The following is a 26,883-nucleotide window of genomic DNA, read 5'->3' as shown; positions in this document are numbered from 1 at the left end:
GAGCAGTAGTCTTTGTCTATTAAATTTATTCATGAGCAACTCTAGATTCTCTGCTTTGAGAAAGACCTCTCTACTACAACTGTGGAAAGAGGTTTTGCGTAAAGATAAAAACGTTACCTTGGCAAATTACCATCACTATTCCTGTCAAAAAAATTAAATTATTATTTAGGCCTGGATCAGCAAGGGTGCTGTGTTCACATACATAAATTTTCTATTGTCCTGTAGCTGACCATTGCAGAAACTGTTAGCTCCTTTGTAATCACAGGTTTGTCCAAAGTTGCATACTTAAACAGCACGACTCTGTTGGTTACCTATTGCCAACAACTGTGCTATGTTTGAATCTTGTGTCAGAGATGTTCTGTTTGCAAACTAGCAAAAATTTCTACCTATCCTTACGGCAGTTACTACAATAAGATAAATTCTACTACCTTCTAATTCTGTAGGTTTAATTCAAAGAAAAGCAGCTGTAGGAAGGAGCCAACATGTTAGGACAACTGTGGGTATGGTTTAAAAGTTGTATACTGTATTAACAACGGGATTTAGCATAATGTGAACCAGAATGAGGACAACTGGCAGGTGTATTAAGGGATGGGAATACACTAAAAAGTCTTTCCAATACAACTTCTACTTTTCTCTGAAGTTTTCTACTTCCTGTTTAGGTACTGGTGCTGGATGCTTGACTTATCATGTACCCGCAAGAATTTACAACTGTCAGCATTCACATGCTTTCCCCTAGCTTCTTTAAATGAATGAAGTTAGAATTTTAGCCAGTACTGTGAGGTTAATATTGGAAAAAATACAACTTAGAATAGAAAGTATTACATCTGTTTCTTCTACAATCTTCTAGAACTGCTTTTTCTTACAAGAATACCTCTTGGATAAAAGAGGAAAAAGGCTGTTTCTGGAAGATGCTTTGTAAAATTAGCTTTGAATGTTAAAGCTCCTTTCCCTGGGAAAGGTCTTTGATAGAATAAGAACCTGGAAGAATGCCATCGTCTTTGAAGAGGTCTTACCAGGATTTAAACTTCACCTATCCCGAGGTCAGGCAAGAGCTGGCTGGGCAGTTTCTTGGAAAGGGCAGAATTTAAAGCATCATTTACCTTGTGTGTTATATAATTTAAAAAAAAGAAAGGAGGTGGAAATAAGCTTTGCTAATATTTTAAAATTAGTAATTTTTAAAAAATCAGAATATTACCTAAAAGGTAAAAGGAGAAGATAAAAGCTTAAAAACAGAAGAAAAAGCTAATAAAATGTTCTAGCTAAACTGTTTGACCAGTCAGGAATTAGAAGACAATTAAGGAAAAATTTTTGGCAGTTTTTATGCTGTTCAAGATAGCAAAATCCAGGAGAAACAATTTCCAGTGTAATTGAGGTGCTGCTGAAAAGAGCATTTCTGAAATTTGGAGGTCATGGAAAGGATCTCCCTCTCCCCATACAGACTGATCACATCGGTTGGTCAGCACCGAGGTGCCAATTGTGTGTAGCTAACTAAAATGCCGGTAATGAGTGCTCTTTGAAGCTACTTGAGGAGGAAGGACTGACAGGTGAGAACCTCTGTGGAGAGTCCCAGCTGTGTGTCTGTAGGGCCTGTTAGGCTAATTCACACACACACATTGCTCTAAAGGTAACCAACCTGAGTTTTCCCACCACTTTTCCCACCCACTATCTGCAGGCTGAGAGCATGCAAATAAATGGTTCCTAGTTCAACACCATTGAGTTGATGGCATGAAAAGATGTGATATGCAGTTCTCTGGCATTTGATGTACCTTGGGAATACAGAATATGGTAAAGGGTTTGGGAGGTCAGCTTAGGTAGCTCCAAACATTTGTGTCTTATATAAGTCTTTTTCCAAATCTGAGTGGCTTCCTAAACGATTAGGACTGCTGTCACCATGTTTACTTGTTTTGACCTAGTAATTGGATTGTAACTGATTAAATACTTGATGTTGTATAGTAGTGTTAAATATGCAGAGGACTTGAGATTTTTACCTGACTGTTAAGTCCGCTTACTGCAACTGTTTTAGAGCAGGGATATGTTAAGGTAAGAGGGCTACTTGATTTTACCCCTAGGTCAAACTGAGAACCAGCTGTTTAGGGGTGGGAAGAGAGGAGGAGAGGGTCTTGATCTGTGCTGGCCCAGAATAATTATTTTTACCTGCTCTCATGCAGTAGTGCTGGGGCTTCCTTGAGGCTGTTGTAGTCTGGATCAGAGAACTGAATTGACAGAAGACTAATCACTGACTTTAAACTTGGCTTGAAACTTTTGCTTAGTGGTCTGATGCTGGCCCAATTCATAAGAGCTGGAAAGTTATGTGTCTAGCTTTTTGATCTTTCAGACATTTTCACATGTTTCTGAGCTTTCGGAAATGTTATTTCAATCGGCAGATCAAACATAAACTGCACAAACAGGTGCAGTTCAACATGTTGTAGACCTCTTCACAAAATATCATTATCTTTTGCTATGGCCTGGAAAGTTCTAATGTTTATGTTAAATTATTATTACTTTGAAAGAGTTCCTCTTTAATGTGTGAAATACCAGCTGGCATGATTGAAGGAAAAAAAAATCAAGGGACAGCTTTGATTTTTAGAATTGGGACACTGTCACTCATATCTTTCTACTTGTCTCCTTCTTCTACTCCAAGGTGCAAGTTAAGTTAAGAATTTTGAAAAATATTCAGCAATAAGAGCAGTTAACTTTAATCCTGTGCTGACACGTTAAGACTCTTTGATAATAGTTTCCAAACTTACCACTAAGAGTCAGAAGTAATTCTTTGTAGAGTCAGAAGTAATTCTTTGTGGTAAAGAGAGTTGTGACCACTGCAATCAGGAAATTTGTGTAAGTACCTCCCTCTGATTTTGCATTTTTGTCATGTTGTGAAGTATATGGCAGAATGAAGGGATGAAGTCACAGTAACCAAAGTACCTGTTGACAGGGCACTAGTGACTCATTGCTTTTGTGAATACTCATTTTGCTTTTCTGCCCTTCTAGACTTATTTTCAAGGGTTTTATGTATGGGGTATAGTAATGCTGTGACTTTTTTTTTTTTGAGAATCAATGCTACAAAGTTTAAGATACAAGATTATTTTTCTAGGTAGCAGATGTAAATGGAAAATTAAAATTCAGAGTTTGGATGTTTTCTACACAGGCAGGTCCGAGCATTTTATTTTTCAGTTTTGGTGTCATTTTTTAAATAATTATTTCATTGTAAAACATTTTATTTTTGAGAGGAATAATTTTCCCTCTTCTTGGCTTCTTAAGCATTTTCTAAAAAGTCTCATTTTTTGCAGCAGAAGCAAATGAACTTATGTTTGATAAAATTTACTGGAGTATTGCTCATGTGGAAGAAGGTAAAACACCTGGTAAAATTGTATGATAGCGCATCCACAGCAATAATAGTAGAGCACAGAGCATCCGAAGTAAGAAATAAAGAAACTAAGATTTTATTTAAAAGAAAAAAAAACAGGAGCAAAAAGGGGAAGATAACTTATCCTCCATTCTTATAGCTTAAAATACTATTTTAAAACCATTTCGTCTTGGTATTAGGTTTAATTTGTGCTCTTTGATTTTATTTTTCTAGAATAACATGATTTAAGTGATTTTTTTTTTCAGTTCTTTGTTATTTTAAGAGAGAATTGCCAGACACACTGCTGACATTGGCTTTTGTCATGTTACACTTTCTCATGACATGTTCTGCTATTTTGTTGGATATCGTTCTTGTCCTGATACTGAAAACCTTTGGAAGTTGGTTGATCTTTGGCAGTACTTTTCTACCAAGTCTTACTTGGCTAAGTGGTTGTTGTCAGTTATACTTCACTTTATTTCTCCCAAAGTCCGTGGGCCGAAGTGAGTTGCAGAGCTTCTAAATTTATGGTAACGTCTTAGCTGGAGAAGTTTGTTTTGTTTCAGGGATCTTCGTAAAAACTGAAGACAGATCGGGCTGTTGTTCTTCGCTTTCATGAGCAAGAGCAAACATTTTTCCTCAGCTGCTGAAATAGCTTTCTCTTCGCTAGCCTTTAGTGTTTATGTCACTTTGAGGATTTCTGATAAGATATGTGACAAACTTCAGGAATTTAATTGTTCCTTTCTCTTAGCTACATCCTTTTATTTCCTAAATGAGGTACAGGGATCATCAGTGCTTTCATGCACTTTGCATGTGTGAGCATACCTCGCTGGTCACCAATGGGAAATGCAGCATTCTCCTGTGAGCAGTGTGGTAGCCAGTGACTGCTCAAATTGCTATTTTGTGGACTTTCTCTTTGCTACCGAGTTCAATAGAGATCCTTATCTCTGTTTAACTATCTTGAAATAGCTTACTGAAATTCGCTTCCTGTTTTCTTAACAGAATTGAAAGGACCTGAGAGAATTTTCTCTTAGGTGACAAGCTCTTAGAAAGTAGACCAATTCTAGAGGCATTATATTATGGATTAACTTTTTTATGCTGTTACCATAATCTTTCGAGGATGATTTGTGTGGGTGTGTATGTACATATGTATTTTTTTTCAAAAGTGCTTGTATTTTCATAGTCACAGAAATTGTCAGCCTTCAGTACTGATTTACTGCAATAGAAATGTTTTATACCCTGGTTCATATGTTTAGACTGACCAGCAGCATCTAATGGTATTAAAAAAAAAAAAAAAAAAAAAAGTTGAAGGTGTAAAATGGCTGTGCTAGCTCAGAGCATTGACATGTCTAGGCTAGTATGCTGATTCAAGTGTTGTTTTGGGTAGTATCAGCTGTAGTATCTGTTGTTATCACCTTAATATCTGCCTCACCCTGATTGTCAGCATTTTATTAATGGCTTTTTGGAGCTAGGATGTGGCCCAGGACTTGCTTCAGCTACTTTCTGCTTCACCCTGTGATTGTGGTGCCTGCAGCTGAAGGAGTACAGGAGCAAGACAATCATGTAGTGATACTTCCGTGGTATATCTTTCATCTCCCTGTGATTTAGGGCTTAGATCATGTCCAAGATTAATGTAGTTCTGTAACACGAGTCTTGCATTCATTGTTCAGCGTGTAAGATGTCAATCTCTTAATTGTTTTTGTTGGTGTTAGGATGCATCCCTTGTAGTGAAGTTAGAGCCCTTTAGATAAGTGAAGTACTTCTTACCTCTACTAGAAAAGAGGAAATGCCTTCAATTTCTTACTGGGATGGTATGTGTGTATGTGAGGACCTCAGGGAGGGAAGACTGCAATTCATGGATGATTTTTTGATGGTGGTCGTTAGTCACTGAGGTCCGTTTATGTGAGTTCGGTCTCATTCTTACAGCCATCTTCAGCTACTTTATAATTGCACAACTGTTACTGGAGGTAAGATGATAAAGTAGAATTGGAGTTGAGAACCGCATCCTTCTCATATCTAAATGCCTAAGCATTGCAAAAATGCATTTTCAAAACCTTAACTCTTATTCAGTAACATTTCACTGAAACTTTATCATTCTCCTCTTAAGAATTTCATTCATTCTGTATTGAACTGATATGTAGTATGTGGAGCTGATCGGGCTAATTAATTTTAAGCTTATCCAAGTGTTGTCCTGTTGAGACTCAGTTTTCATTTCTTAATAGCATTTGGCCTGAGGTTTGTTTAGATCGTCTCTCCCTTTAACTATATTATTTTCAAGTTCCTTTTAAGGCAGGCTATTTCCAAGAAAGAAATAAGGATTCATCATCTCTTCGCTATGTTATAAGTCATTTAAAACATTTTTGTTAGTGTCTTCTGGTTCTGCCTTGTTTTAGGAAAACTTGGTCGAAGCTCTTTACTTTTCAGTTTGCCAAGTACTTCGAATTCTTGGTGTGATGGGGTATTCTGTAATGATGACAACACTTTCCTATCTTTCTATCTCTAGCAAAATAATCTGTTTTATATTTCCTTCCTTCTCCCTCCTGAAAAGAAGCAAAAAAACAAAACAAAAACAAACAAACAAAAAAAAACTCTCAAAATACTCATGAGAGTATGAGAACTACAGTTCTGTAGTTTCCTGGCCCAGATAGTCCAGCCCTTACTAGCTTAACTGTGATTGCTGCTATATTAATAGGATAAAACAACCGAGGAGCAGCTTTTGAATAATGAGTTTGACAGGATCATGTTTACTGTTGTTTAACATCTTACATATGTTGTTAGGCAACGTGATAGATAGGAACCCAAAGACCACTTGTTACCAGCATTATGTAGAATTTCAATGCAACATTTAGTCTCTCACGTTTTGAACTAAACTTATTTTGCCTTAGTTTTCAATATAACATTCCTGTGTTAAATCCTGTCATAATTTGTTTATAGGCTTCTTAAGGTCTTCCGAAGCTTCCCGAATCCAATATTCTGTTTAAATATTATTTTAGCTTGATTGCTTGGTTTGGAAGCTCTCCTGCTTCTCAAAGTGCTAGTTACCCTGTTCTGTTCTAGTTTTCACTGTACTTGTGTGTATAAAATTGGGAAGTTTTTTCTTCATTCTGTAGTTTTATTTTGAAAAAAGTATTCCATTCTTGGGGTGGAATATATTCTATTTTTGTGTTCCTGGTGCTGCAGTACTCATATAAACAGCATTTGACTGCTGAAGATAATCTATTTCTCTACCACTAAAGCAAGGACAAAATACTAACTACTTCTGTGAAGTGTGGTAATGTCCAATGTTAAGTTTTATTACAATATTTTGAAAATTTGATAAATTTGACTGCTTATAATTGGTATTCAAATCATTGTACATTTATTTAATTGTCATTGAATTATGACACCATTTTAGCTTTCTTGACTGAGTATTTTCATATTACTTGGTAACTTGGATACTCTGTACAACCAGTTCTAGTTGGGTTTGATTAGTTTTTTCAACATTTTACTTAAATTCTATTTATAAGTATGAAGAGATAGAGAAGTAATTTTACTACTAAAAGAAAAAATTGAAAAATTAGCTTAACCTTATTTCTAGCATTTAGGTTTCCAAATGCAGGTTGATGAATGTGGCATTCCTCAGGTTTCCTGAAACTAGTGTTTTGGTTCCCTGGAAGAAGTACAAGAACATCTGTCCAAATTTCAGGGATTTGTTGCATTAAATCATGAAATTCTATGTTGCTTGTATGTGTGTGTCATCTTTAATTTTAAAGTAGAAAAAGAATTAACAGCATGAAGTGGAAACATCATAAAATCAATACTGGAGTTTCAGTGCTGAAGAAAGGTATGCAGAGCCAGTTTGTTCAGCTTGTTTTTTCTTATTTTGCATATTATAGTCTACTGTTACTCTGATGAACACAAGTCTTCTCTGTTGGCATGTCTGAAATGTCATATATGTATGACATTTATTATGCATAAAGAACATAATTCTTGTTGATTTGAGATGTAACAGCTACAGTTTATGCTTTCTGTACTATTGATACTTGAACGTATGGGAACGATGGGTTATGATGTAGATGCAGATGCCAATGACTGTAGGGTTTATACTCCGTCATGTGATCTTTACCTCTACTACTAGAATTAAATATGCTAAGAATAATACGTTAATGATGGTCACTTGTCTGTACACGTCACTTTCCCAGCTAGTGACAAATGCATTTCTCTTGTGCAGAAGTAGGATGCTGAAGGGAACGCTTCCTGGGGAGGAATTTGTGGGTTTGAAGACATCACTGTGTTCCTCTGTTGTGGTGCAAATGGAATATAATTTTCCCATTTTCCCATAGGAAGTTATTTTTAATTTTCTCTGTGATGCTGCTAGAAATTAATTGTGTCCACTTGAGGCCTTTCTCTGTTTTTTTCTTTTTTTTTCTTTTTTTTTTAAGGGCCTACTGTCATGTTCCAGTGGCTTTCCTATTTAAAGATCGTAAGTCTGATTTCTTGTAGGCAGCTCTGTTTACCGGTGAGTCCATGTTCTGCATGGATATGAAGTAGTAAGCATCTGCTGCTGGAACTTTGGGAAATCTAAGCAAACCAGGGAATCATTACAAATGTTTGCAATTACCAGGGTGGTAGCTCTGTACTGGTGCACACAGTGCTTGGGAAAGCTAGTTTAGAAGAGACAGAATTTACTGGTGTGCCATTTTATTCCAGGCAGACACTGTTTTACAGTGTCACAAGAAGAGTCAAGAGTTTCACCCCTGGGGCTGTAGAGTTGAGGTAATGCTTCTGCTTTACTGCTTAACTGTTTTATCTAATCTTGCCCAACCATTAGAGAGAAACAAAGACATCTATTCTTTCAGTATATGAAAAAGATAGTACTCCTAGAGGGAGTTTTTTCTCTCTCCCTTTCTCTATATCTTTCCCCTGTTATTCCTTTCTTCCTTAAGTGACATTTGACAACTGTATCAGTGTGATAGGATGGTGATGGATCCCTAAAACATCAATTCTTCTCTCTTTTTTTTTAACTGTCCTGGAACACATTGAATGTTTCTTCTCTTTCTGGTTAGTCTCAGGCTGATAATTTGGGTGGGTAATCCGTGTCTTTGCTAAAGGTTTTATTGTTATCCAGTAATAATTTGGGAGCTTAAAAAAGACTTTGTTTTCTAATGTCGTCTTATGGCGATTGCTCTATATAACACCAGTAGACTGATGTTTTTAGAGCTGTATTGTTGATATACTGAGTGGTGATTGTACTAGAAACTACTATAAATGCTATTAAAAATATAAAAATGTACCAAGTTGTATAGGTAACTAGTGCATAGAAGAATACTATTTATTGAAATGACTTTTGCTCTGGAATGCAGGATCGCTCACTGCCTGTAAATGCTAGGCTTAATTGAGAGAAGCTCAAGGAGGAGATAAAGGCTTGAATTCTTTGCTTGCAAACTTTCCCTACTTTTGTTTTTCCTCATTTTCCTTTGATCTTGGAAAACCTCAGCTCATGAAAATAAAGGTTCAAAAGTGTTTTCTTGTTAATGATTCAAGGCATTTGTGCTTACTCATATTTCACAGATTTACATGGGATGCAGATGCTGCAGGCTGGCTTGTGATTTCCTTGTTGAGGACTGAATACACTTTGCATGCACCTTTGCATTCGCATTATCATTATTCAGTGTTGCACAACGGTTCTTTGAAGAAAAACTCTGGCCGTGGGCTGTATGAAGCGAAGTGTGGCCTGAATTCAGCTCGTAGGCAATAACTACCCAGCCCTGCAGCGGAGAACTGAAAATGGATCCCACGTGATCTAATTTCTCTTTCTGAAGCAGAAATTAGAATTCAGGTGCTGAGCATTGATTGTCATTGGTAGTTTAAAGGAAGAAAAAGTGGAGATGCATTGCAAGTCTTGCAATGTGAAGGAAAGTGTAATAATTTGCTTAAATTTTCTGCGGCACAATGGACTCTTACTATGACTCTTGAACATCCTGTCTTTAGTCTCTGCCTCTTTTGATTTTAATTAACAAAATTGATATATTTTAATATTTGTTAATAGTTTGAATATCTTTAATTAAATCTTGTTACCATCTTTTCCAGTCACAAACAATGATTAATAATGAAGTTATTTCCCCCTTCCAGTAAAAAAGTTAACAATTCAAAATTCAAGAGAAAAAATTGTCCTCACCAAGGGATGTGCTCATTGCCGTTTGTCTGTAGCTAGATACACGGACTTTGTGAAGTTGATCCGCCAGTTTGGTAGGCTGCTGGAATCTTAGAAGTGTAATCTGTTTTGCTTATCTTTATTAATAATTATATCAAAGTTGTACTTCATTGTTCCTGCACTGAGAATCGAAGATCTCTGAATCATAAGCACTTAGGGTTGAAGAAGTAATAGGTCTAATACATGCATTCATCCATTTATCTTCTCTTGAAAACAAGAAGGCAATGTCTACCCTGATTGCTTATTAGAATACCAGGATCTATTTTTATGTCTAACATGCCATTTTAGCAGACTGGTTACTTCTTTCTAGTGCAAGACTTGCACATCTGCTAAGTGCGTAAGAAGTAAATAGCTGAATTGCTTTAGGTTGCAAACTATATTGGCAGTGTATTTGAAGAATATTTAGAAGGCTCTACCAAAGCTTTAGTAACCCTTTCAAATGCAGTAGGATATTTTGTCTTCTGTAGTTCAATCCACAGTAAACATATTTCATTACAGTTTTGGAAATGCTTTTTCTTCTTCTGTACAAAAGGTTGAAACTAACTTCCTGTTCTTTGCCTTCTCCTTTTGTATGTTATTTCTTCTGCTTTGACCAGCTTTTTTTTAACTGCCACCTTCACTTGGTAATTAAATGCCAGCTATTTTTATCTGTGCTGTTTTTTGTTTCTGAATTAGCCAAAAATCATAAGGAATTTGAAGAATCTGAAAAAGGTAAGATGGAAAGAATTTACCAGGGTATGTTGTCATGTGTGTCATTTAGTCTGATTTTGCAAAATATTGAGGTTCTCTTTTACCATCTGCATAGTAAGAATATGTGTTGCCTCTGTTGCATGTAGGCTTAAAGGAAAGATAGCAAGAAAGAGCCTGTTTACCACCTCAGTGTTTGCATTGTAAATGCTTAATGGTGCTTGTGGCTGCTAATTTTGAAGGGGGGGGGAAGCCACTGGTAAGTTATCTGCTCCTTTAGTGAGCAGGCCTTGACAGGCAGTTAGATTGGTTAATTTGCATCCCTGTATGTTTCTTAATGAAAAATTAAAATTTGAAGTACTGAGGTTTCTTTATCTGTGGTTTTGATCCGTTTTCTCAGTTACAGTTTGAAGGATTGTCTTACTTCGTTCATTGTGCTTGCAAATTAGATGTGTGTGTGCTTGGTTGGGATATCTTCGATTAGTTTATTTTCCTCCTCCTTCCCCCTTCCCATAAAGGGAAGCTGAATAAAATAACTATTAACTTTTGTAGGTAGGTGGTTTGACGTTGACAAACAACCTATTTTATATAGGGCTACCTAAAGCTGAAAAGAGATGTTTCAGCAAGTCCCATGGAGCTTGGTGTCTGCCTTTTTAGAGTATGCAAGACTGGAGAGCTCTATGTTGTATTAGAGCATCTGCACACCTTTTTAATAAACATAGGTGGTACAGATTACCCATTTGGCTCTTAGTGAGCATTATAAAGGTTACATACTTGCTTTTGTACAAGTCTTCTCTTGGCAGGCTGAAGATCTGAGACTGCATTTGCCAAGGCTGAGAGAAAGTTAGTTCCTTGTCTGCAGCTGCTGTGTTTTTTTTTCCACCAGCTTTTCTGAATTGGAGAGAGAAGTGTTCCTAATCTGTGAGGATAGTCTCCTACTGTTTCCAAAACCTCTTTTTCTGATCAGATTAAATCACATGGATCCAAGTGTGTTGACTTGGAAAGCAAAACATCAAAGAACATTCGTTTTGCTTTCTGTGGAGGTGGCCCTCAGAGTTTTGTTGGATCCATGAGTTTTTCTACAGTGCTAAAATCATTGCAAATTGATTAGCTGCTCAGCTAATGTGCTGTTAGTGATGAGGCAGGAAGCGAGCTGTGACTAGGTAGCACGGTTTGAATAAAAATTTGTCAGAGCGCTGCTTTCAGCTAATCCCTTGGAGGAAGTGAGCTATAATCAGTACTAAGTGAGCTAATCGCAGGAAATCTATTGCTCAACAGGAGCCTTAAAGTGGGGGAAGGCATGAAAGAAAAATACCTATGCAGATGCTTTATTCTGCTTTTGTATTCCAATCTAATTACTCTGAGAAAATGGACTATTTGGTAAAATGACCAGACCTCCAGGCTCCATGCAGGAACTGCTTTTTGAAGGTCTATTTGCCTTTTGTTCTTTTAGAATAAGCAATAATCCAGTCTCATCTCTAGAGAACAAATGACCAGACATTTTCAACAAGTACTTTTATAATATACACTAAGAGTAGAGCATGACTATCTTAAAGCACTGATTGTGCCAGTTTTTCTTAGTAGACAGCCCTGCAGTTGGACTTTGGAATGTCACCTGTCACAAACCAGCTCTTCTTCAAAAAAAATTCACTGGCTTTCTTATTTTGACATTTTTTATCTTGGGTATTTATTTGCGAAGGCACCTCTGCAGCATTCCTCTGCTCTGGATCTACCTGGCCTGGATGCTGCTTTTCTGTGTGTGACAGATGTTGCCGGTAGCACCATATAGGGCTCTACAGGAAGGTAGCAGATGACAGCTGCAGTGTCGATTGCTGTGAGGATAACTTTCTTTTCTCAACCCTTGAGCACTTGGCTAGAGCAGAGATGGGGAAGCACACTGATCCAGGCTTTTCTAGCTGAAGTTTTGACTTTGTTGCTTTCCAGCCTTGTGCATACTATGTCTCTGGCTCAAACATGCTGCAGGTTTCCTTGAACCAGTTCACGTGGTGACCTGCCAAAGTCCTGCAGCTTTAGTGGTGCATCTAAGACTGTGATTTCAAAAGCCAAGTGGTTATGTTTCTTAACGTAGTGTTAGACTGAAATTGGTTACTTCTGCTTTTTGGGCAACCTTAAATTTGCCTTGCTTCTTCTGTGTTACATTGGTTGAGTAATTTCTAGCTGTATGAAACAGAGCTGAGTGCAGTTTGCAGCTCCAGGAGCCTCCTGTCAGAGGGTACGTACATCGATTGGATTTGAATTACTTCACTGGTAGCAGTGTTCTCGCTCCTCAGAGATCTGCTGCTTAAGTAACAGTGTAAAGTAAGGATATGTTGTGCCAGGAATAGGCATTTACATGCCTGTTATCAGACAGCCCCAAGTTTGATGCGTTTCCTTTTTTGGAAGTAATTCAGTCCACTTACTTTTGCATCAAAGTCTAGGCATTGGAGTATAGATGTGGCCTAGGTACCCAAATACATTAATTTGAAATTACAGCTTAAAAATACAAATCGATATGAAAACTTTTTACTCCAGCTGTTGCATTTAGCACATGACACCCTCTTCTTATTCTTGCTCTGGGCTTAACAATACTACATGACAGAGTAAGACTAACATGGATGCATATATAATGCATATTTAAAACCTAATCTGCCTAAGTACCAGTGCTCTACGAAAAATGTGAATGAGCAGCAAGGCAGATAGGAAATTGCTTGTCCTCTATTTCTTTTTATTTCCCTTTTAGTCATTCCAAAAGCAAGTTTGAGGGGAAAACATTTGTCCTTACTTATTAATTTATTTATTTTTAAGACGTGAGAGATGCTAAATAACAAGGCTGTGGCAGAGAGGGGCCTCCAGGGCGGCGCTGGCTGCAGTGCACGACTGCCATGTCAACCCCAATGCCAGTCACGAGGTAGGCTGCATGAGCTGGCCGTGGCCCCAGGGCTCTGCTTGGGAAGTTCTTCGGGAAGCAAACTGCTTTAGGCTCAAGCAAGCGGGAAATAAATAAATAAATAAATAAAATAACCACAACTGGAGCGTTCAGACCAATGTGCTATGGTGATGCGTGCTTGTCGGCGTTCTGTAAATGCCGTCTACTTCTTGCTTTACCTTCCTGCCACCCTTTGCTCGTTCTCAGTGTTAGGGTTATAGGTGTTTTCCCATGACTAGCAGTGAGAGGAACTGTTGTCTCTCTCTTGTGATCCAGGAACTCCATAGGTGATCAGACCCGTTTCTTTACCTGAAGGGAGCAAGCTCGCTAGCAGCAGGACTGACCCCTGTAATGTCACCGTAAAAATGAAGCGGTGACTGCATGTGCAAATCAATTACTGCTGGGCCAGTTGGTGAGGAAGAAGATAGGTTAAGCGACACGTGTGGCTTTTCTTGCTTCTGTCTCCCTGGAGAAAGGAAGGAGCAGGGGAAATGAGATGCATTTCTGAAGAACCTGTCTTGAAGTCGTGCTGGGCAATTTAAGAGATCGCAGTGCCCAGCTGGCTGCTTGCTACCGTCTTGGTAGCAGGAGAGGGAACACACTTGCTCTTCAGCTGCTGCGGTTTGCATTGCGATGGTATCTAACACCATAAAGGATGAAGAGATGCTTCCTCTTTGACTGCCTCCAGGCAGGACAAGAAACCATTGTCACGTGGATGAGGGGTCAGCTACTACATGTCATGGCATGAACTAGTAGTGATGAGTATTGAGAATCAGTCTTTTCATTAGCAGCTTTAGTTGCAGTGATAATGTTTTGGAGTTAGGAGTGGGAGAGGCTGTTACATACCTTAAATCCCCTATTACTGGTGTTATCTTAATTGGCTAAGGTGAATCCCTGTTTGCCAATTATGTCCATTGATATATATGTGTGTGTGTGTGTATAAAAAATATATTTGCTTTTTCTGCCCCCTTTCCACCAGATTTAGTATGCTTTTAGGAGGCTGCACAAAGCTAGGCTAACCATTTCAGTAAATGTCTTGTCACCAAAGTGAAAAAGGAAATGCGCCTGCTGCTGTCGGAGAAACATGAACTTGGCATCATCTTTGCTAATACACAGACTCCTTCACGGGTGCTGGAAAAAATGAAATTCCACCAGTTCTTGCAATTCCATGCACAAGCTATGATTCAGCAAGCTAGCAAAAGTGTGATGGTGCGAGAGCGGCTGCGTTTTGCTCTTGTTGAATCAGGCAGGCTCCTTTTTCCTGCCTGTGGGAGTGAGGGGGCAGAAAAGGAGCTGCAGGATGTATTTGCACTTTTTTTTTTTTTTTTTTTTTTTCCCCACCAGTCATTGCACCTAGTGCCAAACCTCTACAGCAATTTCAAAAGCACTTCCTGTCTCTGTGGAAACTTTCCCTGCATAATGAAGACAGGGATAAGAGGGAGAGAACTGTGCCTTTCTTCAGCACTTAGATATTGGAAGGAAACTAGCCATTTGGATTTAAACCTGTGTTGCAGAATGACTGATCTTTTTTTTTTCTTTAACTTCCAGTGGTGACTGAAGGATCAGACTTTTTTTCTTTTTTTTTTTTTAAATGAACTGATCAGTATTGTGAATGGAGCTGTTGTGATTTTTTTAAACTGTGAACTCGGAGCTGTTGTTTCTCCTGCACATTGAAATGGTCCTTTGTGCAAAATATTTTTGAATGTAGAAATTCTCTTGAAATGTTTGCATAGATGCTAAAACACTTTGTTAGATAAATCAAATCTCTTCTGTTAAATTTCTTATAGAAAATTGAGTTTTGTTTTTTTTAACTAAACTACAATTTAATGAGCCTGAAAGAGTATGTGTGACTACAAATACCTGAGTCTGCATTAACTCAGGCTACCGGAGTGCCTGGTACAACTCTGTTATGCCCTTTTATGAAGTGCCTGATTTTCTTGTGGAATAGAGGGGTTTTGGATTTCCATACACTTTCTTCTTGAGCTTAGTGCTTTACAATTCAAGGAGCTGTAATGCAGAACTTCTTGGCTACTGAAAAAATTTTGAAGCTTTACTGCATTGAGAGTTTTACCTAAAAAATGTGTAAATGAAAGCATCATAAACATTTTGTAAAATTAACAAGCTAAATAGCAAGTTGTAGCATTGTTCATTTACATGACTGGCCTCAGTCACCAGTCAGATGACCTGAGGGAGTGGAAAAAAGCATAGACTTGGAGTGCCAATCTATTCTTGTCCAGCTTGAGAAACAACTAACTTGTGTCCTATATCTTGCTGTTGCAAATATCAAATGGCTCAAAGAAGTGAATGGATGGAGGGAATAAGATGTTTAATTGGAGAGGGGAAAAAAAGAGAGAGGGGGGAAAAAAAACCCCACAAACGACTTCTCCTGATGCTTTCATAGTCTATCTACAAAGTCCTGTGGTTTGCTTCTTTAACTACTGTGCTTTAACTACTATGCTTTATTTAGTCATCCATTTGTTCTTCTTTGTCTGTTAGAAAGAAGTAGTGCTTCCTTTAAAACCTCTATTCCCATTTGGATATTTAAACACCCTTTACTTGCTCTTTTCTCAGATTTGATTAAAATAAGGAAAAGGGATTGCTGTCCTCTGCACTGCCATCAATGCATGCATACGTCCGTGCCTGCCTTCAGAGCTACGTATTAATCGACACAGACTCCCTTTACTGTTCTTTTCTCTCTATGCCCCCTTCAAAGCTAGGTCTAAACAATAGGCCTCTTGAATACTCTATATCTGATTTGGTAGCTTAGGCTATAAAGAAATTTAGATGCCTCATATTGAGGGGCACAGGTTTTGCACAAACAATATGTGTTGTTAGGAAAGCAATTGGAATGACAATCTTTCAGGCGTGACTTCTCAGACCTGTTGTTAAATTCCAAGGCTCTTAATTTTTTTCCTGTATTGCAGTTTAGGTACTGGAAGATATGGAAGATCTTGTAGATAACGCATGACATCAGAAAGAATAATCAGCAAGCACATTTGAAAGAATGTTGAAAGGTAGAAATCACGTCCAGATCTGCCACTGCACCCCTGCTGGCATGTTCAAATGTTGCAGGCCTATTTATTTTTCCGCCATCAGCAAAAGGGCCCAGTGGCAGATTTGTCTAGGTAGACATTACGCACCGTGGACAACTGATTTAGATCAATCGCTAAGCAAATGGGGCAACCAGCACATGTCCAGTTTGTACTTATGCTACCGGAGCCTTGCTTCCTGCTTTTTGTGTCTCTGAAGCTGTTGGTACAGAGACAATATTCTTTCTTGGGGAATTGTAAGAGTAATTCATTGAAATCTCTTTTGAGCATCTTGACATAAAACTCTCTTCTGCTGCTTGAATCCAGGCTACTATCCTGCTTTGTTTTTCATAGTTGGGATTTGGCAATATTTACTCATCCGGTGTGATGATAAGGAATGGCAGTCCACCAGTTTGTAATTCTTATGCCAGGACCATGCTGTGAAATGTGCCCATGTTGTCCAGAGCCATTACATAGTGCAGTATTTATACTTTGGAAATAAGGTGTCATTGATAGTATATTGCACTATCTTATCCCCACTTTTTAAAAAGGCATTAAAAGTAATTGCTCCAGTGGTGTAGCTGGGCTTCGTTTTTGTTTTGGGACTGTGTGGGATAGCTGGCGAACACCAGTAGGATGTTCACTTCCAGAAATGTTGTGAGAAATGGAGGAGATCGGTATAAAAGATACCTATTGATCCCTGATCCAAGGGAATATCTCATCACTTTAGTAAATTGAGATGTGAAAGGCATTTTTTTTCAAAGCAAAGGAAAATCAGCAAACAGTGATTTCTGTAAATCTTTCATCATACTATTCATTCTCTAGCAGGGGGCTGCCTGCTTCATGCTGTTCAGAGATAAAAATCTTGAGGATGTTATAGGGATGGAGGAAAGGCCAGGACAGGCTTTTTGGAATGTGAGATTAATCATGCTGATGTTCTTTGTGCTGCTTTTAGTGTTAGTAGCTATTTGTTCATGATTTCTCTCTGTGTGTGATTTTTTTTGTTAGGAGCTTTTACAGGTGGATTGTGGAGATAGTATATTTTCATTTTACATATAGAGGAACTGTAGTACAAATTGGTAGGAGAGATGCAAGTCCTTCTGAACTACAGTGAATCGGAGAGATCCTAATTCCATGTTTTTTTATGTAGGCTGCATAAATTGAGTAGAGATATTCCTAATACTACTTAATGTTGATAGTGTGTTGAACTATGTCTTCCCTCTTCAAGATCTTGTCTTTTTATGATGGGAAACATCTAAAACTTTTAAAGGTATTTTGAAAGAGCATGAAGCCCTTTGAGCTACAGCTACCCTTAAAAGAAATTCTCATTGTGTTATGTGTGCTGGTCCCTTGCAGTTGCACAACCTTTATGTGAGATAGTGCTTTGGATAGTAAACTATATCTCAGAATTGGTCTGGCTTATACCTGACTATTATTTTCGGCTAGATTAATTTCATCATTGGATAAGTTTATCAGTTCGTCCCACAAATGAATGGGTGTCACAGAAATGGGAGTGAGAAGCCAGAAAGGAGAGGAGGAAGGGGCTGCTTCCATCAGAGGTGATGTTTGGGTTTGCCAGTGTAATGCTTATTAAGTTCTGTAGAGTTGATTGCAGGCCTAGTATGAACATGTCCTCTTTTCCCCTTTTGGCCAGCAGCAGAAATGCTACATTTCTGTATTCCATGCTCTGTTCCCATATTGAAACAAATATTTCTATTTCAGTGCTTTTGCTAGCTATTGAGAACCATGTCTGACAACGGAGAACTGGAAGACAAGCCACCAGCTCCTCCTGTCCGGATGAGTAGTACTATCTTTAGTTCAGGGAGCAAAGACCAGTTGTCTGCCAACCACAGCTTGAAACCCCTGCCCTCTGTGCCGGAAGAGAGAAAACCTAGGAATAAAATCATCTCTATATTCTCTAGCACTGAAAAAGGTAAGATGCCTCAGTTTTCCACTGTTATGACCTGTATTTCTTTACTCTTCCTGTAAGTTTTGGTAGTGCTTTAGATGTTTGAGTCTATAATTTCCACTTTAGATTCATCAAATTTTGTTATAACTTGTCCAAATGTGGAGAATTAGAGAAGTGCTGAAACTGTGGTATCTGTGTTTAGTGAGCTGGGATATTCTTTTCCATTTACCATTGAGACGCATGAAGTTATGAATGTAAATGACAAAAAATTAAATAGCTCATTGAGGAAAATCTGTCTACCGCTTCTCAAGTTCACTGCCTGGTTTAAAGCTCTAGTAATGCACTTCTGTACAACCTTAGTAAATATTTGATTCCTGGGTATTGTATTATTTACCATTTTGCTATACTAAGTGCAGGTTCCTGGATGGAACCAAGTATCCCGCCTATGTGGAAGTTGCTTCATATTGATGAGTAATTTATGTGGTACCTTTAGAAGAAAGAGAGTAGAGAAATGGTGGGAGGGTGCAGTTTGTATGAAGGGGAATTAAGAAAAATATGGTTGTTGTATTGAGGTCAAATCTGTGTAACTGCACTACTAGGATTAATTGCTAATGGGTTCTAACGGTCAAGTTCTTAGTTGTTATAAACAAGGATTGTTAATGAGAAAAATTTGCTGTAATGAAACTAGAGTGTATCTGTGCTTTTTTTCCCCCCTCTTTTCTGTATGATGAATATAAGTACAGTACTGGAGCCCTGCTCCTCATTCTCCAGGATGTGTATATTTCTATGAAGAACAAAATAGTGCATAGAAAAACTTGTAACGTCTGGTAGGATGATACTGGGGAGAGTTACTAACCTGACCTTAAACTGCTATGCATTTTGTCAATCCATACCAGTTACCATTTCTGTGATTAATATAAAGTTGTATTCTTAGCGGAAATTAATACCAAATATTAACAGATACTGATCTCATTTATCTTTTGGATTAGTTCTGAAGATGTTGCAAATTTCATTGCTGAGTGTCCCCTGTCCCCCCCTTTTGGATATTACTTTTGCTATGAATGTATTTACAAATTCTGGGGAATCTGTTACAAAATTATGGCATATAATACTTTCGAAGAGCAAATATTTAGGCAGAAAAATAATGTTTTGTATATATTTATATCAGGATTGGAAAAATAATTGCATAGTGCTGTCTTGTCATGGAGAAAGCCTTGACCTTTATAATGTTTTCTAGTTCTGTTTTCAGCTTCCTATGTCTCATTGTTGATATGCTAGGTAGGACTGGTTCAGTTGTGCTGACACGGGTTCGATTATTTTGACAGACTTTGCTCCTCCGGTTATTTACTCACTTTGTTAAGTATTTTCCCCAGGGTTGGTTTTTATTCTTGCTCATCTTTCTGAACTGTCTCACTAGAGCTATGCAAACACTAGAGGTGGGCTTTCTTGGCTTCAGAAGATAGCTTTCCATTATCTGGTGGCATCTCTACAGTGAATGATGAGTGTGTTTTCATTTTCTGAGGATGGAAATATTTGGCCAGGGAAGCTTTTGGAAGCAGAATAATTATGTTGCAAGGTCACTTCTTGTGAAATAACTCAACATCATGGTGAGTTAACAGCAGCAACAGTGGTGGTGGTCTCTTTCCGAGAATGGGAAGAAGTGTTAAAGAGGGATGTCTTAAATGTGAACATGAGCTAACTTGTTACAGGTTAGTGGTGACAAACTGAGACCTGAGGCCTCTGAACTTTGTGAAGAAGGTGAATCCTAATCTGTTCATTGTAACAGCTGGGTTTAAGTGCCATTTGTCTGGAGCAGATTCTAGCTTAGCCCTTCAGTGCCACAGAAACTGGTATTTTATTATATTGTTTGTCTTGGGAGGAAACACTTAAAAATTCTTATGGTGAGTACAGTAAGAAAATCTGGTGGAAGAGTCAAGTCCCTCCATCTTCTGAATGGGAGAATAAATTCTTTCTATACCTAGTTTAGGAGCTGGCATGGCATTTGTAATTGTTCTGTTGCCTAGATGGCAAGAGAACATGTGTAACACCTTTTTTCAGACCAGCTATAATGAAGTAGAGTGTAAACAGAAAATGAAGGAAGGTCTTCGTTGCTCTAAATTAGTAATACTGGGTGAGACTTGCTTGTGTTGTGAAACATGATTGTGCTGAAGCCTCTCTTTATTGTGGAGAAGTGGTAAGGCTAGGCCATTTGCGACTGTAAATTATTTCTAAAAAAAAAAATCCCTATTAAATCTGCAGGAGCATCCAGTGGAGCCTATGTAGTTGGTTTGTATCTTTTTTAAAGAGTTCTATTAAAAGTGCAAGTGGCTGCAGGGCAGCTTTATGGCATTTTGTAGTGCCTTTTGTTCCTCTTAAGTGTTCCCTATGCCCATCTTTGATGGGTTTATTCACTACTGGAGTGACTGAAAAGGTGGTACCTCAAGCAGCTGCATGAAGACTTGTGTAAAGTTGCATTGACTCATCTAGAATTGTTTGAAAATCCAATTACTTATTGTAGACCACTCTATAGATAATAATATGTATCTAATTTATGTAAGTTATTTGCATACTTGTTTAGTGTGTATCTGTATACCTAGTGATGAAAACTAAAAATAGAAGAAGTCATTTCAGCTAAGAAAAGTGCATTTTTGAGACCATTGTGCCAGTTTAATGTTAAAAAAAATGCTTAAAGTAATGTCCTATTCTGAAAAAAAGTGGAAGATTTTATGACATGACAGGATAATAGAAAAATGGTAATTGAGTTATTCAGATGAAAGAAACTGTCTGAAAGATGTCTTTTTTAATTTTGGAAAAACTTGTCTATTGGCTGAATCACAGTGAAGACAATACAAACATCCAAAGAAATGCTTTCAGCTCTCATGATTGCAAAATTGGCTGTCAAGTATAAGCAGAATATAAATGATGTGAAGTCACAGTGACTTTCTGGCACTGAAACAATAGTCTGATGGTTAGTTGTTTTGTTCACTAGCATGGCTGAGATGCACCCTCACCAGAAATGCCCATTCAAATATCTTTTTTTATTCTGCTGCTGGTAAACTTTACAGAAATATTAGATTTCTGCTTGTTTTTTTTTTTTTTTTTTTTTTTTTTTTTTTTTTTAATTTGGATTTAATGCCAATTGAATTGTTAACCTGACTTTGTATTTAAAGTAGATTTTTTTTTAAGGGAACCCTTTCTCCTGACTCCAGTACAAAACTTGACAAGATGCAAAAGAAATGACAAATTCTCCTTTTCATAAAATGAAGGCATGTCTTACTAGGAGACATACAAGGTTACTGCAGATGATTAGATTTGATACAGGAACAGCTGGCTAGAATTGTTTGACTTTGCTCTGAAGGTTTCTGTATGATTTTGCAAGTTCCCTTCTGGATTTAGTATCTGTGAATAACCAGATAGGCTTGTTAGAACGAAGATATGCCCTTGCTTTTTATTGTCTTTCACAACTTAATTGCTTGTGTGTATCTGAATGAGTTCCATCATTGATAATCAGGTGATGCAGTACTGAATGTCAGAGCTCTTGGCGGGGGGAAAAAAAGTGCATGTAGAGGCTGGATTTTTGGTGGTGTTTCTAGAGAAACCTGAGGATGTGTTGTAGGTCTGTGTAGTTGTGTTTGCACCAAGGCCGCAATTAGGACTGTGTCTCAGGATGCTGTGTACTTAGGTCTTTCTTTTTCTGGGTTCTAGGTGTCAAATTGTTCAGGAAACACCGTAGCTTTTCATTAGCAGTCTCTTACCTCTCTGCTGATTCCTACGGGGTGGTTGCGCTACTGCACATAGCGATTCTGTGCTGCTGTGATGTGTTTTGCTTGCTCATCCCACAGTTTCCTATGCTGTTTTAATGCCTTCTCTTCCAACTAGCTGCTAGATCCACTGATAATATCTTGTCTATTGCTACAGCTCTGCCTCTCCCCCTGCTACTACTCGCTTAGGAGGTTTCTCTACCTTTAGGAGGTAGAGTTGGGGAGATGGTGAGGTTTGGGAGGACTAACTGTAGCCCCCCAGTAGTGTAGTATAGGAAACTGTAGGTTTCAGATATTTCAGATGCTGAGTTTCTGCCCCAAGGCAGAGCTAGTTCTGCAATGAATTAATCATAAGAGCTTAAAGAAATTATTTAATGATCTAGTGATGGATGCTTTTTTCCTAGTTTTGTTGTTCAGGATAAATGATGAGATGGTCATATTTTTACTATGGTATGTAGTTGCCATGAATTTCCCAGGCTAGACTTCTGAAGTCCAACGAGTTCTCCTATTTTCTGAGTCCCTTTGAAAGAGCCTGCATTTCCCCCACCCTGTTTGAAACGAGGCTGTTTGCTGCTCTCATTGCAGGGCCTGAGAGCCTGCTCTAACTGTAGGAGCAAGGGACAGTATCTTGGATCTATTTGTGGCTTGACACAAGTGTTGTCCTTTATTAAAGGGATTCCCATTTAAATACAGGGCTGTGATACAAACATAATCAGAGGTTCAAAAATAGCGTGGCCTCCCTGCGGCCTTGTTGACAAGTGCACATGCTGCCAAAACATGACTCACTGGACCTGCCTCTTGACTGAAGCTTGCTGCTTGCGTTTATTTTGAGTGCCTCTGTGATTTGATACTCCTGTCAGCCTAGAAGTGCCTCCTGTACCAAAAAGATGTGTGTTTTTGAAAGACAAGGGTTTATTTGTGTAGCACATGTCTGAGGATTTGAGCACCAGCTTCTGTTCCCTAGAAGCCAAGTGCTTCAGACCATGAATCTTCCTGAGCAATATAACATTTTTTTTCCTGCTTTCACATAAACAGCTGCAAGAGGTCAAGAAGAAACTGCACTTTGCTTGAATGTTTTCACGTAAGCGAGTTTCTCCAATCTTGTGACGGAAATATGTTAGTAAGGCCCTTGGACAGTCTGCTTGCTTGTTGGCTCTGACTGCCACAGCCATGTTCAAGATATCCTGTTTATAATAGCAGTGTCTTTCCACCACATTGTTCAGCTCAAGGCGGCCCACGTGGCTTTCCATTTCTAAGGATTGTCTCCAGCTCCCTTGTCTTCCTTTCCCACCCGTGGGGAAGGCATTTTGGAAAGATCTTCTGGCTCTGCTTGAGTGTAAGACATGCTTCCCCTGTAGTCCATACCTTTTTACTGCATTATAGCTATGAGACCACTTTTTTAGATGATCTTTCACTACATTGAAACTTTGTGGCTTTTACTGTTAAGATGATTTAAAAAAAAAGAGAGAGAGAAAAGGATGTCTTTTTGTTTTATTTCAAAACAGTTCCAAAATAAGCTTTGCTTAGCAAAGGTGACTTACAGAGGAGAGTGGTCATCAAGTGAGTGCCCCATTTTAAAATCCTTCTGCTTTCATTTGTTCTTATGAACGCTTTGCTGTTCTTGCTGACTTCATGCATCCTGTAGTATCTACATGTCCTCTCTGAGCCAGTATGCCTAATCCTAGGAAAGCCTTCAGTTTCTTGATCTCAGGTTAGATATGCCGCGGCTCACTGCTAGCTCTATTCTGTCCAGCAGAAGGCTATGAGATGGAGTCTTGAGCATCAGCTTTCTACCTGGAAAGCAGACCTTGCTCTTTTTTGCAAGAGCAGAAGGACAGGTTCCCAAGACCTAACTTAGTCACAGAATCACAGAGTGGATGAGGTTGGAAGGGACCTCTGGAGATCATCTAGTCCAACCCTCCTGCTCAAGCAGGGTCACCTAGAGCATGTCAGACAGGGTTGCATGCAGGTGGGCTTTGAATATCTCCAGAGAAGGAGACTCCACAACCTCTCAGGGCAACCTGTTCCAGTGCTGTGTCACTCTCACAGTGAAGAGGTTTTTCCTTATATTCAAGTAGAACTTACTGTGTTTCGGTTTGTGCTTGTTGCCTCTTGTCCTGTCGCTTAACACTACTGAAAAGAGTTTGTCCCCGTCCCCTTGACACCCTCCCTTCAGGTACTTATAGACATTGATAAGATCCCCCCCCCCCCTCAGTCTTCTCTTCTCAAGGCTAAGGAGGCCCAGCTCTTGCAGCCGTTCCTCACAGGGCAGATGCTCCAGTCCTCTGATCATCTTGGTAGCCCTATGCTAGACTCTCTCCAGTAGCTCCATGTCTCTGTTGTACTGGGGAGCCCAGAACTGGATGCAGTACTTGATGAGGCCTCACCAGGGCTGAGTAGAGTGGCAGGATCACCTCCCTCGACCTGCTGGCAACACTTCCGAATGCACCCAAGGATACCGTTGACCTTGGCTACAAGGGCACATTGCTGGCTTATAATCTATCTGTTTTTTGCAAGCACTCCCAGGTCCTTTGCTGCAGAGCTGCTTTCCAGTAGGTCAGCTCCAAACCTGTATTGGTGCATGGGGTTTTTCCTCCTTAGGTGCAGGACTCTGCACTTACCCTTGTGGAACCTCATGAGATTCCTCTCCGCCCAACTCTCCAGCCTCTCCAGATCTCTGAATGGCAGCACAGCCTTCTGGTGTATCAGCAAAAAGTTCAGAGTTAAAGGGACTGTATAATAATTAATGATAACTTTATTTCATATTTTGAGTTAAAATAAATGAAAATGGAAGACACTTTGCAATTATATTGGCTTTGTCAGAAAAATGAAAAAAAAAAACCCCAACCCTATGCATTATAAAACATCTTATAAATTTAACTGAATCTAGGTAGGATTGTTCACATGGTCCTTCTCTTTATATGTCCACACTTCTGGTATTTATTATGGTTGCTTTTTTCTTTTAATCTGGATTAGGTCATTAATCTATGGCTATAAACTCTTATCTTCATTGTAGGAAGGCCTAGTTTGCATTAGCTAACTTGAATTGAAGCAGTAAGGCAAATAAATTTTAATTGTCCTTAGGGTGAACTTGAAGTTGAAACTAAAGTTTTTTAACCTATATTGAAAAATTATTATTTATAACATTTGTAAGTACTTTGTACAGGTGGGATTCTTATTCTCTTATTTGATTTCTGCCATATTATAAATGATTTTAATAAAAGGAATTTGATTTTTATGTGAAGTCTATGCCGAATTGAAAATATTTGATTACTATTTTGCATATATAAATACATGCGCCCATTAAACAGAATAATGGCTATATTCATCTGAAATGTTTTAATGTTTGAGTTTGTTGTGTTGCATAGGTAAAATAGGAGTTTAAATCTCTACTCAGTAGATCTTCAATGCCTTTTTCAGGAAGCAAGAAAAAGGAAAAAGAAAGGCCAGAAATCTCTCCTCCATCAGATTTTGAACATACCATCCATGTTGGCTTTGATGCGGTTACTGGAGAATTTACTGTAAGTACATTTGACCTGAGTCACTGAGAAAAACACCTATGGGTCTGCACTGTAGAGAAGCTGTTGAGGTGTTCTAGAATGAAGTGTGAGTTAGTCTATTCTTTGTCAAAGAAATAATTTTACTGTGTGTTTGTACAATGTGCAGAGCAAAGACACTTACCTCTCAGTGCTTCTGCAATGTGAATGTCAGATCTAATGCTTATTTTCATCTAGGGGAGTCTTCCTTGAGCACTGGTGTGGGGAGAAGTACCCTTTTTAGTTTACTTTCAGTAATTCATAACTGGCACTGTTGAGTGCTTTAGTATTCCCATTCCTCACTTATCTGACTTAATATAACTAACTGAGTCATGATGACTCAGTAGCTTGGAGGCCCTGGTGGATTTGAGAATGCTTGAGACATTGAGCAATCAGGTACTTCAGTTGCGTCTTGGTTTATGTTGCATCACCTATGGACATGTGGCTCCTCAGCATCAAGTGGGAACATTGAAATAAACTCCTTCCTGTTTGTGTGTTTAGAGTTGTATGTGTAATGCTCTGTATAGAGGAAAAAGGAAATTTGTTCTGCTTTTTTAATAACTCTTTAAAATATTGGAAGGATACTTAAATAGCCTGTTATTTCAGGGAATGCCAGAGCAATGGGCTCGGTTGCTACAGACCTCAAATATCACCAAGTTAGAGCAGAAGAAAAATCCTCAGGCGGTACTAGATGTACTGAAATTCTATGACTCCAAAGACACAGCAAAACAGAAGTATCTGAGTTTCTCTGCTCCAGGTGAGATGCACAAGTATGCCAGGTACAGTGAAGGCAGGGAGGGGGACTTAAGTATTTGGAACTTGGTCTTCATCTCTTTTGGATTAATAAAACAGATTCAAATGCTGGAAAAACAAGCTACTTATCTATGAGGAAGAAACATCTGTAGATGGATTTAAAGCTTACTGGAAACTGTCCAGTTTCTTGTTTTAAATGGAGGAGGAAACAAATGGAACTGGGTAATTCAAAATAGCAGCTAAAATTGATGAGCTGTGTTTATGAAGCAGGCTCTGAGACTATGATTGACTGGTTTCATACTGGAGACCTTGCTAAGCTGTCTGTGGTCAAAACATGTTCCTAGATGGTTGCTCTCTGTGAACTTGAGTTTTTATCTTTCCCAAGTGATGACATCAAAGATGCCAAATAGCTTGTTGCACCTGGGCCAGGAGCTACGTGGGGAGGCTGAGGGAATGACTGTCCTACATACATGTTTCCTTTTATCTAGTTCTCCTTCAAATTATTTCCATTCTGAAAATAGCTTAGTAACAAGTAACAATAGCTTTGTAATACCTTCATCTTTGATTCAAAACACAATTAAGGGAGCAGAAATACCAGTTTGATCTTGATTGCCCATTTCAATATAATAGGACGCACAAGCATAGCAGGCAATATTCAGTTTAAAAAACAGTGTGTGGATACTAACGTGAGGTGAAGCAGTAGAGCAAGTTGGGAAATGAGTGTTTTTAACCTACCCTTAAGAAATAAT

General features: G+C 38.5%; 1 protein-coding gene across 1 annotated transcript in view; it reads left to right on the top strand.

Annotated features, from left to right (window-relative positions):
• The window catches only part of PAK2 (p21 (RAC1) activated kinase 2), a 47,396-nt gene that overhangs the window by 5,362 nt on the left and 15,151 nt on the right, over nt 1-26,883 (top strand). The window contains exons 2-4 of the mRNA XM_062582417.1: nt 17,898-18,108; nt 25,266-25,366; nt 25,988-26,138. Coding sequence (XP_062438401.1) covers nt 17,922-18,108; nt 25,266-25,366; nt 25,988-26,138 — 439 coding nt within the window. The 5' untranslated portion in view covers nt 17,898-17,921. The remainder of the gene's footprint in view (nt 1-17,897; nt 18,109-25,265; nt 25,367-25,987; nt 26,139-26,883) is intronic.

Source organism: Rhea pennata, chromosome 9, assembly GCF_028389875.1.
Source record: "Rhea pennata isolate bPtePen1 chromosome 9, bPtePen1.pri, whole genome shotgun sequence".
In the NCBI taxonomy this organism is placed as follows: Eukaryota; Metazoa; Chordata; class Aves; order Rheiformes; family Rheidae; genus Rhea; species Rhea pennata.
The sequence above is the reverse complement of the archived record's forward strand: the minus strand, read 5'-3'. Positions and strand labels throughout refer to the sequence as shown.